This window comes from Impatiens glandulifera, chromosome 5 (genome assembly GCF_907164915.1).
Source record: "Impatiens glandulifera chromosome 5, dImpGla2.1, whole genome shotgun sequence".
NCBI classification, from domain to species: Eukaryota; Viridiplantae; Streptophyta; class Magnoliopsida; order Ericales; family Balsaminaceae; genus Impatiens; species Impatiens glandulifera.
This window is the reverse complement of record NC_061866.1, coordinates 38,048,998-38,063,357: the sequence shown is the minus strand read 5'-3', so window position 1 is coordinate 38,063,357 and position 14,360 is coordinate 38,048,998. Positions and strand designations below refer to the sequence as shown.

General features: G+C 34.4%; 1 protein-coding gene across 1 annotated transcript; it reads right to left on the bottom strand.

Moving 5' to 3' along the window:
* Window positions 1-5,508: 5,508 nt before the first annotated feature.
* Window positions 5,509-6,108, bottom strand: LOC124939297. The gene has a single exon (XM_047479782.1). It carries the CDS (start codon window positions 6,106-6,108, stop codon window positions 5,509-5,511), a length of 600 nt encoding a protein of 199 aa, XP_047335738.1.
* Between the last annotated feature and the right edge of the window lie 8,252 nt (window positions 6,109-14,360).

Sequence of the window (14,360 nt, the reverse complement as noted above, 5' to 3'; positions counted from 1 at the left end):
ACATAATTAATGAGCTCACATATCATGATCTCTCCAATGTGGAGGACTTGTAGAAATGGTATAGATTGATGTTGACAACAACTTGCTAAAGATGAAATTGGCTCCTAAACTATTATAAAGTTGAAAAATCAGGTCTTCAGGACTAAATATGTAAACATTTTGCTGCCTTTTTCATGGTAGAAAAAAGGGACCAAACTCGACCATATACAAAATTTGAAACTTGTCCATCTTTGACATCCATCCAGTCACAAAAAAATGAGTGTTCTGTATTTTTCATACAATTTAATATAATTTTTTTAAATACACATATAGTTTTTTAATTAAATGGTCATTTTATACTCATTAAAATAGGCAATGAGAAAGTACCATAAAGAATATATATAATATTAAAGTTTAAACAAAAGAAAGTCAAGTGTCTATCAACATTTAAGGATGACTCGTAGATTTGAAGATATCCAAAGTATTAAATAAAGATATGGAGGCTATTAAAGATAAGGATGCCTTTTTATATTCTAAAGAGACTAGAAAACATAAAGTCTCATTCATTCCCAAGGAAACGTCAACACCTACCAAGGGTCTGCCAATTATATATCATTAGTGTTGTCATTTATTCTTTTAATCTTTCAATGAATGTAATGTATATAAATAGTGTTGATGTAATATCAAATACATATATAGAAAATATAATTTATCTTCTATCATTATTCTATCTTCTCTAACTTTGTATCAGAGCAATCAACAGGGAAACCCCCCTTACATCGATCCCCTTCTCAAATGGCTCAAAATAATGCCTACTCTCTTCAACATACATCTATTATCAAACTCGACCAAAAGAACTTTGTTCTCTGGCGTTCTCAAGTTGTACCTGCTCTCAAAGGATACAGATTCTTTGGATTTGTCAATGGAGATCTCCCAGCTCCTATTAAAACTGCAGAAGCATCGACTTCCACTGAGCTTCAGGCCTGGGAACAACAAGATCAACGTTTGTTAAGTTGGCTCCTCGGAACACTATCTAAAAAGTGGTTGCACAGGTCGCAGGTGAAAACTGTATTTCATCTCAATACCTCTGGGAAACACTTGAGCGACGTTTCGCTACTCAATCCAAAGCTAGACTAATGCAGCTCCATCTTCAACTTCAAACTATCAAAAAAGGAGAATCATCCATGGAGTCTTATCTCCAAGCTATCAAGGTCATAACTGATAACCTTGCGGCTTCCGGGCAGAAAGTTGCAAATGAAGATCTTATTCTCTACGTTCTCGGTAGCCTTGGACCTGAGTATGAATCCCTTCTAGTCGCAGTTACTACATGTCCAGATTCTATTAATGTCGACGATCTTTCTGGATTACTTCTCACACATGAAATCAGACTTTAGTATCTCTATGTCAACTCGCCAACTGCTAATGTTGTATATAGCCGTTGTGGAACTTCAGCGACTGCGAATCATACGGATAAAGGTATATTTTCTCCCTCTTTTGGATCTCTTACTCGTCCATCGACACCAGGTGGATCTTTTCATTCACAATAGAGTGCCTCTACTACATCTTCTATTTTAGGCCAACCATCAAATTTCTTTAATTCAAGGACTGGCCCATCTCGCCCTCATCGTCCCTATCGTGGTCCTCAAAATCAAAATAGGCCTAAATGTCAAATATGTGGTCGTTTTGGACATCTCTCTAATATGTGTCGTTCTGGTTTAATTTGTCAACTTTGTAATATTCCAGGACATTCTGTAGGAACTTGTCGACGCAGATTCGACCGGAATTTTTGTTCATCTTCCTCATCAGCAGCTATGATGGCAACTCCATCTATTGTATCTAATTCAGCTTGGTACCCTGATTCTGGAGCAACTGATCATTTGACCGCTAACTTGGACAATCTCTCCATTAATTCTCCTTACAATGGTGAGCAACAAATTCTAGTTGGGAATGGAAATAGGCTAAATATTTCTAATATTGGACATTCGTCATTTACTAGTACGCACAGATCTATGCATCTTAAAAATATTTTGCATGTTCCCATGATTACGAAGAACTTGCTTAGTGTGGCTCGATTTACATCCGACAATAATGTATTCTTTGAATTTTATCCAACCTTTTGTGTTGTGAAGGATTAGGTCACGAAAAAGGAAATTCTTCGAGAAACCTTGCATAATGGATTATATCGACTACTCAGTTCAAAGAGTGTACCCAAACAAGCATTTATTAGTTCCCGATCAACTGCATCAGTTTGGCACTCTCGATTGGGTCACTCGTCTCCTGTAACTTCTACTTATGTTATGTCTCATTTTAAGTTACCTTTATTGAGTAATATGCATACTGAATTTTGTGATGCTTGTCAATTTGGGAAAGCTCATAAACTTATTTTTGTATCATCCAAAACGTGCTCTTCTGCACCTTTAGAGCTTATTCACTCAGATGTTTGGGGACCTCCTCCAATTTTTTCCTCTAATGGTTTTCGGTACTTTTTTATTTTTATTGATGATTATAATCGATTTACTTGGCTCAATCCACTCAAACGCAAATCTGATGTGTTGACAGTATTTATTCAATTTAAAGCATTAGTTGAAAACCAGTTCAGGAAAAAGATAAAAACTCTACAAGCTGATGGGGGAAGCGAATATCGTACCTTTGGACATATTAGCTCTCTTAATGGTATACATCATAGACTCTCATGCCCACATACAAGCGAGTAAAATATGGTAGCCAAACAGAAAATTCGTCATCTTACTGAAACATCTCTTACTCTACTTGCTCATGCATCTATGCCCCTTTATTTTTGGGATGAAGCCTTCTCCACAGGTACATATCTTATCAATCGATTACCTACTCCTGTCTTGGGTAATCGATCTCCCTATGAAGTATTGTTCAATCAAACTCCCAATTACAACTTTTTGCGTACTTTTGGATGTCATTGTTATCCTCTTATTCGAGCTTACAACAAGCACAAACTTGACTTTCGATCCCAAAAAGTGCTTATTTTTGGGCTATAGTCTATCACATAAAGGCTATCGATGTTTTCACATCCCCACGGGATGCATGATTATTTCACGCCATGTCATTTTTTATAAAACCACATTTCCTTACAACTCATCCTCTCCCCCACAAAACCCACAACCTATATATATACATCACCAACAACAAATCCTCATTCTTTATTACATATCACATTTACTATCCCTAGTCCACCTGAACACACTAGTCCACCTAAAACCACATCACCCTCTTCATCACCTCCACCTTCACCTAATCCAAGCGCTTCACCCTCTTCATCACCTCCACATTCACCTAACCCAAGCGGTTCACCCTCTTCATCACCTCCACTTTCACCTAACCCAACCAGTTCACCCTCTACTTCAAATGTTTCATCACCCACTCCATATTCTTCACCACCTACTACCCCCTCACCCATCATCAATCAACGTCATACTCCAATTCTCAAAGCCCTACTTGCTCCAATCATCCTATGCGCACTCGTGCCAAATCCCGTCTCCCTTTTTCTTCCGCCCTTTTCACAGCCATCACCCCTAAGCCGACATGCTTCTCCTCTGCCAATAAAGATCCCTCTTGGCGTTCAACCATGACCTTAGAATATAATGCTCTTATTCAGAATCAGACATGGTCTCTAGTTCCTCCTAACTCTGGACAAAATATTGTGGGTTTCAAATGAGTTTACAAACTCAAACGAAAAGCGGATGGCTCAATTGAGCGTCATAAAACTCGTCTTATGGAAAAAGGCTTTCATCAACAACTTGGTGTTGACTATGTTGAGACTTGAGACTTTTAGTCCAGTTATTAAGCCAATAACCATAAGGACCATTCTTGCACTTGTTGTGTCCCGAAATTGGCCTATTCACCAACTTGATGTTAGCAACGCATTTCTTCATGGAAAATTGCACAATGAGGTATATATGACTCAACCTCCTGGTTTTGTTCATCCTGAATTCCCTAATCACGTGTGTCAACTCCATAAAGCCCTATATGGTCTAAAACAAGCACCTCGTGAATGGTACTCTACGCTACGATCCTCACTCTTGTCGCTTGGATTCTTTGAAGCTAAGTCTGACTCCTCCTTATTCCTCTATCATACATCTACAATAATTGCATATATCCTTATGTACGTAGATGACATTATCTTTACGGGAAACTCAGCCTCACATCTGTCTACAATCATTTCTCGCCTACAAGACAGCTTCCCACTTAAAGATCTTGGACAACTCCATTATTTTCTCGGTGTTGAAGCTTCTCACTCATCTGATGAGCTCTTTCTGAGTCAGTCACAATATATTCAGGACATTCTTATTAGGGCTAACATGCAATACTCCAAACTACTTAATTCTCCAATCTCTACTGGTTTTTCACTTTCTAGATATGATGGTGATCCCCTTTCTGATCCCTTCTTATACAGAAGTATTGTGGGAGCTCTACAATATTTAACTCTCACTCGTCATGAATTAGCATTTGCGGTCAATCGTGCTTGTCAATTCATGCACGCTCCAACATCCACCCATTGGGTTGTGGTCAAACGTATATTACGATATCTTCGTCATACTCCACACCATGGGCTTGTCTTTCGTCCATCGGCATCCCTCACCCTTGAAGCCTATTCTGATGCTGATTGGGCATGTTGTCCTGATGATCGTTGATCCACTACAGGATATTGTATCTTTCTTGGTAATAACCTCGTCTCGTGGAACTCCAAAAAGCAGCATGTTGTTGCTCGATCAAGTACTGAATCTGAATTTTGAGCCTTAGCCATGCCACTGTCAAACTTTGCTGACTTCAATCTCTTTTGAGTGAATTACGAATTTCATCAATCCATCCACCGACTTTGTGGTGTGATAATATCGGCGCAACATTTCTCTCTGCAAATCCAGTGTTTCACGCTCGTACAAAATATATTGAGATTGATTTCCACTTTGTTAAGGAGAAAGTGACTCAAAAATCTTTACTTATTTAGTATGTCCCGACTTATGATCAAATTGCTGACATATTTACAAAAGGATTATCATCACATCGGTTCATTTTTCTACGTGACAAGCTCACGGTGTGTGCCTCTCCGTTTCGCTTGCGGGAGGGTATTAAAGATATGGAGGCTATTAAAGATAAGGATGCCCTTTTACATTCCAAAGAGACTAGGAAACATAAAGTCTCATTCATTTCCAAGGAAACGTCAACATCTACCAAGGGTCTGCCAATTATATATCATTAGTGTTGTCATTTATTCTTTTAATCTTTCAATGAATGTAATGTATATAAATAGTGTTGATATAATATCAAATACATATATAGAAAATATAATTTCCCTTCAATCATTATTCTATCTTCTCTAACTCAAAGAACACCAACATATGATTAGGGTTACACTTGTAATGTTTTTGTTGTGAATAAATTACTTTCAATAATCTAACTTTTTTCCTTTTTTTCTCATTTACATATAAACAATTTAGCAAGATATATGGAAATCATTGACCCCGATTTGTTGAGTAATATATTGTGTCATTTTCACCCTTACAAGACCTCGAAGGCAGCCGCCATTGCAAGAACCTCGTACGAAAGTGAATTGCTATTGCACCCGCAATGTTCTTCAGCATTCACCATCCTATTTCTTCTTCTCCTTTTCCTCCTCGACTCTGCATCCCCGATCAAACAATTTGTAGCTGGTAGCGTTACCATCAAACTTATTTCAACAGCCGGTGTCTTCACATCATGACCATGCTTAGCTCCACCCGATGAATTCATGACGAGCCATTTCTCCATCTTCATGATCTTCGGGGAATCCATAGTAATATTCTCCAATGGGATCTCAGCCCTACCAAGGAGTTGTGATCCTCTAAGTTTCCCAATCACCGGTATCACGCTCCTCCACCGAAGCTCCACCACTATAAGCATCGGCCCACTCATTATAAAATTGTTGTCAAGACATTCAAGAGAGAAAGATTGGTCCCAAACAAGAGGACTAGAACCCAACAAGATTTCACGGGTGTCTATTCGAACTCGTTGACTATTTCCTGCGGGGAGAAAGCATCTCACAAATAATTGACCCTCGGACTTCATCTCGACGTTCTTAGCTCTAATAATTCTAAGATCGCAGTTTATAACACCTCCCATCGTGTTGATCTATGTTTGAATGGATGTATTAATCCACTTATATATATAGTTGAGAGGTGGTTATAGTTTATTATGAAGAATGGGTGGAATTATTACAGTAATGGAAATGAATAATTATTGGAACATGTCACTTAAGTATGAAAATATAATGGAGATCCTATAAGGTATTATTGGTATGTTATTATAATTAAACATGCAAGTGATGAATCTTTCTAGAGGATTTGGGTACAAAATCTTTAATAAATAAATCCTTTCAAATCTTTGAAAAGCCAAATCTATCTATTTGGACAAATCGGCCTTTGAATTGGGTTCATATTTTAATATTAATTATTAGAGTTTGCATATCTACGTGCTCTATATCTATACTCCAATCGAATTAATTATTCTATTGGCCTTTGAAGTGGGAATTTATTTGTCCATTATGGATTGAATATATTTGTCTCACATATGTACATATTATAATAATCTTCAAAGAATTAATATGAGAGTTGATTAATTATTGTCCAAATCGGTTTGTCACTATAAACGAATTGTGGAGAGTTATTGGTATTATTCTTCGCTAAAAGTAAGAGAAATTATAGAGCAGGAAAAATATTAATATGAAAGTCTTGTGTTATTATTTTAATAGATTGGAATTTAACAAGATTATTTTCAGATTTGCCCCTTCATTTTTCTAAAAGTAATTTGTTCAAGTCTTTTCTCTTATAAAATAGGCGTAATTTGTTAAATAAATGTAAAGAATGTATTTATGTGTTCTTTATTTGAATAGTTATGGATTTTTTTTTCCACTTATTCAACATCAATAGGAAGACAAATAAGACCAAAATATGATCATTATTAGAGGATCACGTTTTCATATAAATACAGTTGTATTGCATGATGATAAAAATCAATTTTATTTAAGAGTCCTCCATTATTAATATATATATATATATATATATATATATATATATATATATATATATATATATTTCAACTTTATACCCTATCTGTTATATGATAGTGAAATACTCATCCCCATCTTTAAATTTGTTTTTTATTTTACTAACTGACCTCATATCCAACTAATATATAGGGTATTCAACTGATCGGTTAAACCGTTCGATTTTGCCCTTTATTTTATAAACCGGTTAACCGATCGATATATTGATATCAATTCGATTGAGAACTTAACCAGGAATCGATAATTCAATTTTTTAATTAATTATTAAATATATTTTATTAATTGGACAAGTGCACATTTATGATAATTGGCAAAAAAAAAAAAAAAAAAAAAAAAAGAATTAAATAAATATTAAGTTAAATTAAATTAAATTAAAGAAACTAATAGGTAAATTCTATTGTTTTTTTTTCAAAACTCAGGTTGCATGCTGATATTTTGCTATTATATATTGATTATTAAATAATATAATATATCTAATGTTTAAAAAAAGAAAAATAACTAATATTAATAATTAAATATTATAATATACCTAATATTTACAAAAATAACTAAAATAAATTATAAAATATAAATATATAATTAAATTATTATCGGTTTACCGGTTAAACCGGTAGAAAAATAGTTTAACCGATAAAAAACTGGTTAATCGGAACTGCTAGAACCGGTTAACCGATGAAACGATAAAATGAAACTAGTAAGCTACATGTTCGGTTATCAGTTTTCCGATTTTTTGAACAACCCTACGTATATCTCTATTTACATAATTATTCATGATTCGTCAATTACTCGATCCCCAACAGGTACCTATTAGTCGATTAAAGTATTAAACATTACTTTATTAAATAATAAATAATTTTAAATATCAAAAATTTAAAAATAAAATTAAAAACATTTCTATATCAACTTTATTTTTATTAGAATTTTTTTATTAGTATGAAGTGTGAATAAAAATAAATATATATTTATTGTGATGATGGTAATGTTGTAACATTCATATTTGTTCCCCAAATTTATATTTTTAAATATATTTAGAGCCTATCAAATGATTTTTGTTTGACAATATAAAATTAATTTGGGAAGAATAATATCGTATCTTTCAAATAAAATAAATAATAGTTTTATAAATAGGTTAATTTTTTAAATGATTTAATTTATTATTATAAATTTTATTTTATTTTATATACTAAAATAAATAAGCATATAAATAAGATAAATAAAATTAATAAATTTTGATTTTGATTTTTTTTAGGGATTAAAGAAAATGATGAGAGAATAAAAAAAGATTATTTACAACCACAAAAATCCTAAATGACCGAGCAAAATTAGTAGTGGTGTAAAATTCTTTCCACAATTTATATCGAGGACAAGAGACCACTATAAATATCTGAAACCAAATAAGGAAAAAAGGAAAGAGATAAAAAGAGGAAGAGGAAAAAAAAAAGACAAAAAGGCTTAAATCATATTCACAATTTTTTACTGTTCATTTTCATGTGAGGTTGTTTAAGAGTTTCTTTCGTATTATTGAAGAATCTTCTAGCACTTTAAGAGACATTTAAGACTCACTGCAAGCTCTTATTTGACTTTATTCCATTTATAAATTTCAATTTGTTACATTTGAGTTTGGTATATTTTATTTACGATTTAGTTTTCTTAAATTTAAATTGTTTATTAAGAATCTTACTAACATAATTTCCAAGTTATTTTTTTTGAATTAAATTTGTTTAAATAATTTTATATTGAAAATATTCAACTTTTAATTGTCTAATTGGAAAATGGGTTTGTCGTTCTTGAGCTCCTTCCTCAAGAACGACAAGATGATATCACAGGAAACTTTTATGTTTTATTTTATTTTTCTTGTTTGTTTCATTTAAAAAACATAAAAATTTTAATAAAAATAAATTTTGGATTTATTTTTTAAAATATTTAATTTAATTTTTGTGTCTCTAATATAAAACTCTAAAATTCATAGGTTGATTTATTTATAATCATAAAATTAATTTATGAATACAATAAATTTTAGTTCTCTTTATTTTTTCATGTTTATTTATTTGTGAATAATTATTAATATTATTATTTAATATGTATTACCTTTAGATTTAGTATAAATGTAAATACTTGATATTTTAGATTAAATAGGGATGGGCAAATAAACGAATTATTAAGCGTAAAATGTTTTCTAAAAATGCCCAAAATATTATAAGCAAAGATTGTTTCTAACAAGCATGTGCATAGCGCCAAAGCTCTTTTTCACGTGTAACCAAACACCAAACCCTAAAGATTCTCTTTTCCAATGGAGTTATTATTTTACATGCCAAACATTTATTTATTTATACTATTTTTTAAGAAAATTTAGGTGGCGACTCTTTAGTCACAAACTGGTTTTTAAATAATCCTCCATTTCGATTTAATTTAATTTCAAAAAATTTTAAAAAGATATTTATATTTTATATTTATTTCTTCATAGTCAAAAAAATTATTTTTGCGGGGCGGACGTTTTTTAAACGCATACAATTTTCTAGCGACTCTGCTGGAGACATCTGATGCTTAACTTGAAAATAATATTTTGGCCATCCATTTTTAGAAAATTATATTTTACATTTACACGGGTATTAGAGACCCAAAATTTTGATTTTTTTAATGTGCATAAACTCCAGGAGCTTATTTATGTTCATGTATTATATAGTGTGCATTGTGCGACGTCACCTATATACCTATATATTTAAGTGCTAAGATTCGTCAATGTGGAATGATGATCTCTATTCGCTTAAAAGACTTTTGTGTGAATTGTTCGATGAGTATACACTAGGAAAAAATCCGGATTATCCCTCTCTACTTTACACAAATCCCCTACTCTTGAAAATGAGGGACTTTGAAATAGTGGTAAAAGGTACGTCCAATTGAGAGTTTGTCTCATCGAGAGATCCCTTTTAGGATAGTATCCTTGTCGGTGGAACAACTCTCTCTTAAGTCATGCCTAACTTTAGAACTAAAACCCAAAAATTCATTTCTACCAAGTCGTTGACTTGTCGTGCCCAAGTAACAAAACTACGTTGAAGAGCCTATTATGTGTCTACTATATAACTTGTAAGTGGGAACAATCATATGGCATGTAGTTTATCAACCCACTTCCTGAGCGAGACAAGTGCAAGACATTCTTATCTCATCTGATGCGGGTGCAAATCGACAAGAAGGTCCGGTGAGTGAATGAACTTTCCCTGGCTAATGTGATTGGTACTTGTTTTCCCTTTATTTAGGGCTTTTTTTTAGAAAGTAATTCTCGTAGATTTCGACTGCTTTATCATGGCCTAGCTTGAGTGCTAAAAAACCCATGCATCTTACCAGAGACGAGAGTTCAACTTGGCATCGAGCAAGGAGTCACTTCTTCCTCGACTATGGGTGGCATGATGCTGCTGGGCATGGTCATACCTTGCTCAATCCTCTCTCTGATCATCACAAGGGCACATTTTTTCTATGAAAAGCATAGAGAGTAAACACATGTATGCATATAGATGAGAAAGGCGTCCAAAATTATATTCTAAAATCCGTTTAAAAATAAAAGGGAAAAATAAAATGTCTAGCATAACGAGTTGTTGTCTTTGATTCTTTATTACACAGATATAAGATCATTAGCCAGGTAAACTAGGAGATCCAAGTGTTATCTGCGAGGTAAGAAAACTCACTCAAGAAGGCTAATAATCTCACGAATATTACAAAGAAAACAACATAGAAGTAGACTAGAGCTAGAAATGAAGGAGCGAACAAACGATGAAGAACCTAAACTAAATCGTTTCTTATTTTATTTTTTCCTTTTGAGTTATTAATGTTTATCTCACATCGAAATATAACACGTTTTAAAATGAATGGGAAATTGGACGCATATTACGGTTAGGACACATATGTGCATAAGGGTGACACCGTTTGTCCCCACTAGTTGTTTTGAACTCACTCTTCTTGATGGTTCCACACTCTTAACATTTTCACCACGGGTCGCACATGGATCTCACCACCGAACGCTTCATCCAAAAAATATTTGATACATAACCAACATCAAAATTTGCATTGCCCACCATTCCTCTTAGACCAATGGTTGATTAGCAAACTACCTCTAGCGTTATCTCAGGGATCCAAGACAGTCTCAATGAGAAGATGTCAATACTACTGGACTGTATGAGACAGTTACTTAATCCACCCAATAGTCAAATAAACCCAAATTGTTCAGGGCTACAAACAGACCCACTAACCCACTTGAGCCCAATATATCTGCCACTCATATGATACATGAACCCAAAGATGAGGTGCTGGTAGAATCATGGTACGCCTTAGATGACAAGGAAGCTCGAGAAACTGCTCTTGAGATACTAAGGCTACAATGGATCCAAGAACAGAAGAAAGTTGTGATTGAAGAACCAAGAAGATAGATTACGTAGTACTAGGCATGCCTCAAGGATGGAGTACGGATACCAAAAATAAACAAGCTTTGAATATAGTAACCCCTTCATATGTTGGAGCAGAAACTACATCGCCACTAGTCAACCCATCAACATTGATATAGCTAGCTAGTTAGAGCGACGAACTAGCGCAACTCAATGCTTCTCAAATCGAAATGAAAGCACAAATAGATGCCCTAACTAAAGAGAAGACAACGCACAGAGCTGGGAGTTGGAGATTTGGGTTAGAGGCAGCTAAGAGGGTCTTGGTTCCTCATAGACTGAAATTGCCACATATGACCAAGTATGTCGGAAATAAAGATCTAACAACCTTTATGAGCGTGTACTTGATGAACATCATGTTATTACAACTCAAGTAGCCCAGGATAATGTAATTGTTCCCTCGGTATCTTGAAGAAGTGGTACTTGAGTGATATTTTCATCAAAACATATCTCAACACCAGACTATTGAAGAGTTAGCCAAGGTATCCATAAGTCGGTTCGGTTTTTTCTTGAAGGTGGAAAAGTCTGAGAGAAAACTTAGGAGTATTAAGCAAGGTCTGGGTGAAACTTTTGAATCGTACGTTGATAGTTGGAAGGTTGTGGCTTTGCTAATCGATGGACTATCGAATGAACAAACTCAAGTGGATATGATCTACACTAACATGAATGTAGCGTACACCAAAGCCATGTCGGTCGACAAATATATTTTCATGGAGGACTTGATTTCTTCTGGATGTGGATACGATGATGCGTTAAAGAAAGAATCCATCGAGGGCATGTCGGCATACCAAGTCAATCTTCATTTTAATCAGAAAAAGGCTAAGGCACAAGTAAACTACATCGCCAATGCATAGGGTGGAAACATTGGAAATCATGAATGTCGAACAAGGGCCCGGGTGAAACTTTTGAATCATACATTTATAGTTGGAAGGTTGTGGCTTCACTAATCGATGGACTACCGAATGAAAAAAATTCAAGTGGATATGATCTACGCTAACATGAATGTAGCATACACCAAAGCCATGTTGTTCAACAGATATATTTTCATGGAGGACTTGATTGCTTCTAGAGTGGGATACGATGATACGTTAAAGAAAGAAGCCATCGATGGCATGTTGAATACCTGGGTAATCCTAATTTTAATCAAAAAAAGGCTAAGGCACAAGTAAACTACATCGCCAATGCATGGGATGTGAAAACATCGGAAATCATTAATGACGAATAAGGGCACCTTCAGGGATCATTTGCTAGCTGCCAACCGGTTATCCCACACTATCTAAAGGAACTACTTCGTTTACACCTAAGCCACCTAGGAAATTTGATGACCTGGGCATGACTATCTGAAGCTCTCCAGATTTTAAAGAAAAAGAACCTAATCCATGTCCTGACTCCGAATCTTGATAGGCCTACATTAGGGATGTTTTCAAATGAGTGGTGTGAATACCGCCAATTTAAAGGGAATGGTACTAATTGTTGAGAAAAACCTCCTTCTATATCTGATACGATGAGAAAAATCTTCAGAGCGATGGTCGTACATGTCCTTGACTATAACATCTCTACAAGTAGTAATAAAAGCAAGCATGAGAAATACAACCACAACACACTTACCCCACACTATGCATCCTTCTAAAAGTGAATTGATGAACCATTGCCACGGTAAACATAGAATGTTCATGTTAACTTTTCCACATGATTGATATGTCACTCCATAGGCTACATCTCACAAGGCAATTTCATCATTTATGAACTAATTAGATCAATACATATAATATTTTCTTATAGTCATAATAATATAGAGACTTCCCTATTCCTAAACAAAATGACCCTGCCGACAATAAGGTCTTATTAAAAAACACATGTCACGAAAGCCCATACCCCCTTCATCTTTGCATATTTTCACTATTTCTCAACTAACAAGATGTGAAAACGAAGACTTAATTGACCCTCAACCTCTCTATTTTACTATCATACTTTCAGGAATAATAAATAATAACATTATTGAAGTATGCATATATGCCAACATGCTTTTGATGAGAACCATACGACCTCCTTTAGAGATTGACTTTTTTTTTAAGATATAGAGTTTTTTTTCATCTTACTAATAATTGAATCTTGAGAGGATTTAGAACGATCTTTTTTACCTAGTGGAAGACCGAGCTACGTGGCCGGAAATCTAATGCCCAAACCCAAAATACATTTATTTCGGCCTCAAGTACCTCCTCAAGATCATGGGATCTATTTTCATTTAAAGACGTATTATGGGTTGAGAATCCCTCACAAACTTCTTCATCAGCATCATACTCAAGTTCTGAGGTAACATACTATTCTTCCGAAAAAAATATGCATGTACATAGAGTTCTGATAGAATGTTAGAGGCAACATTGACCACAAGAGACAAAAACTCTTCCTCAAACATATTCAATGTGTCTACATTAACAACCAACTTAAAGATAGGATGCGAGAATGTCGACCCACGTTCATTAAGCAATGTCACTTGAAGATCAAGACGCGGTGGAGATCCATTTTATGTAACCCTAATATCATAATCAGATAAAAAGGATGAAAGTGATAGCTTTGAAGCCGAAACAAATGACTTAATAACTACACCAATTATCAAGGAGATGACAAAATTAGAGTAATCCCCACCGTGGTAGTGATCTCAAATGTGTTAGAATGCATAAATGATTACTCAACAAACAATAATTATTGACCAACCATAATTGAAACCGATGAAACTAGGTAAATCTTGTTTAGACACTCTTTGACATCATGAGAGGCAAATTACATTAGAGCCAAAGGTAAGTTCCCATAAGATTATGCAAAACCGATGTACCATTAAAGAGTCCAAAAGACACATTTCCCACTTTCACTGCAAGAAT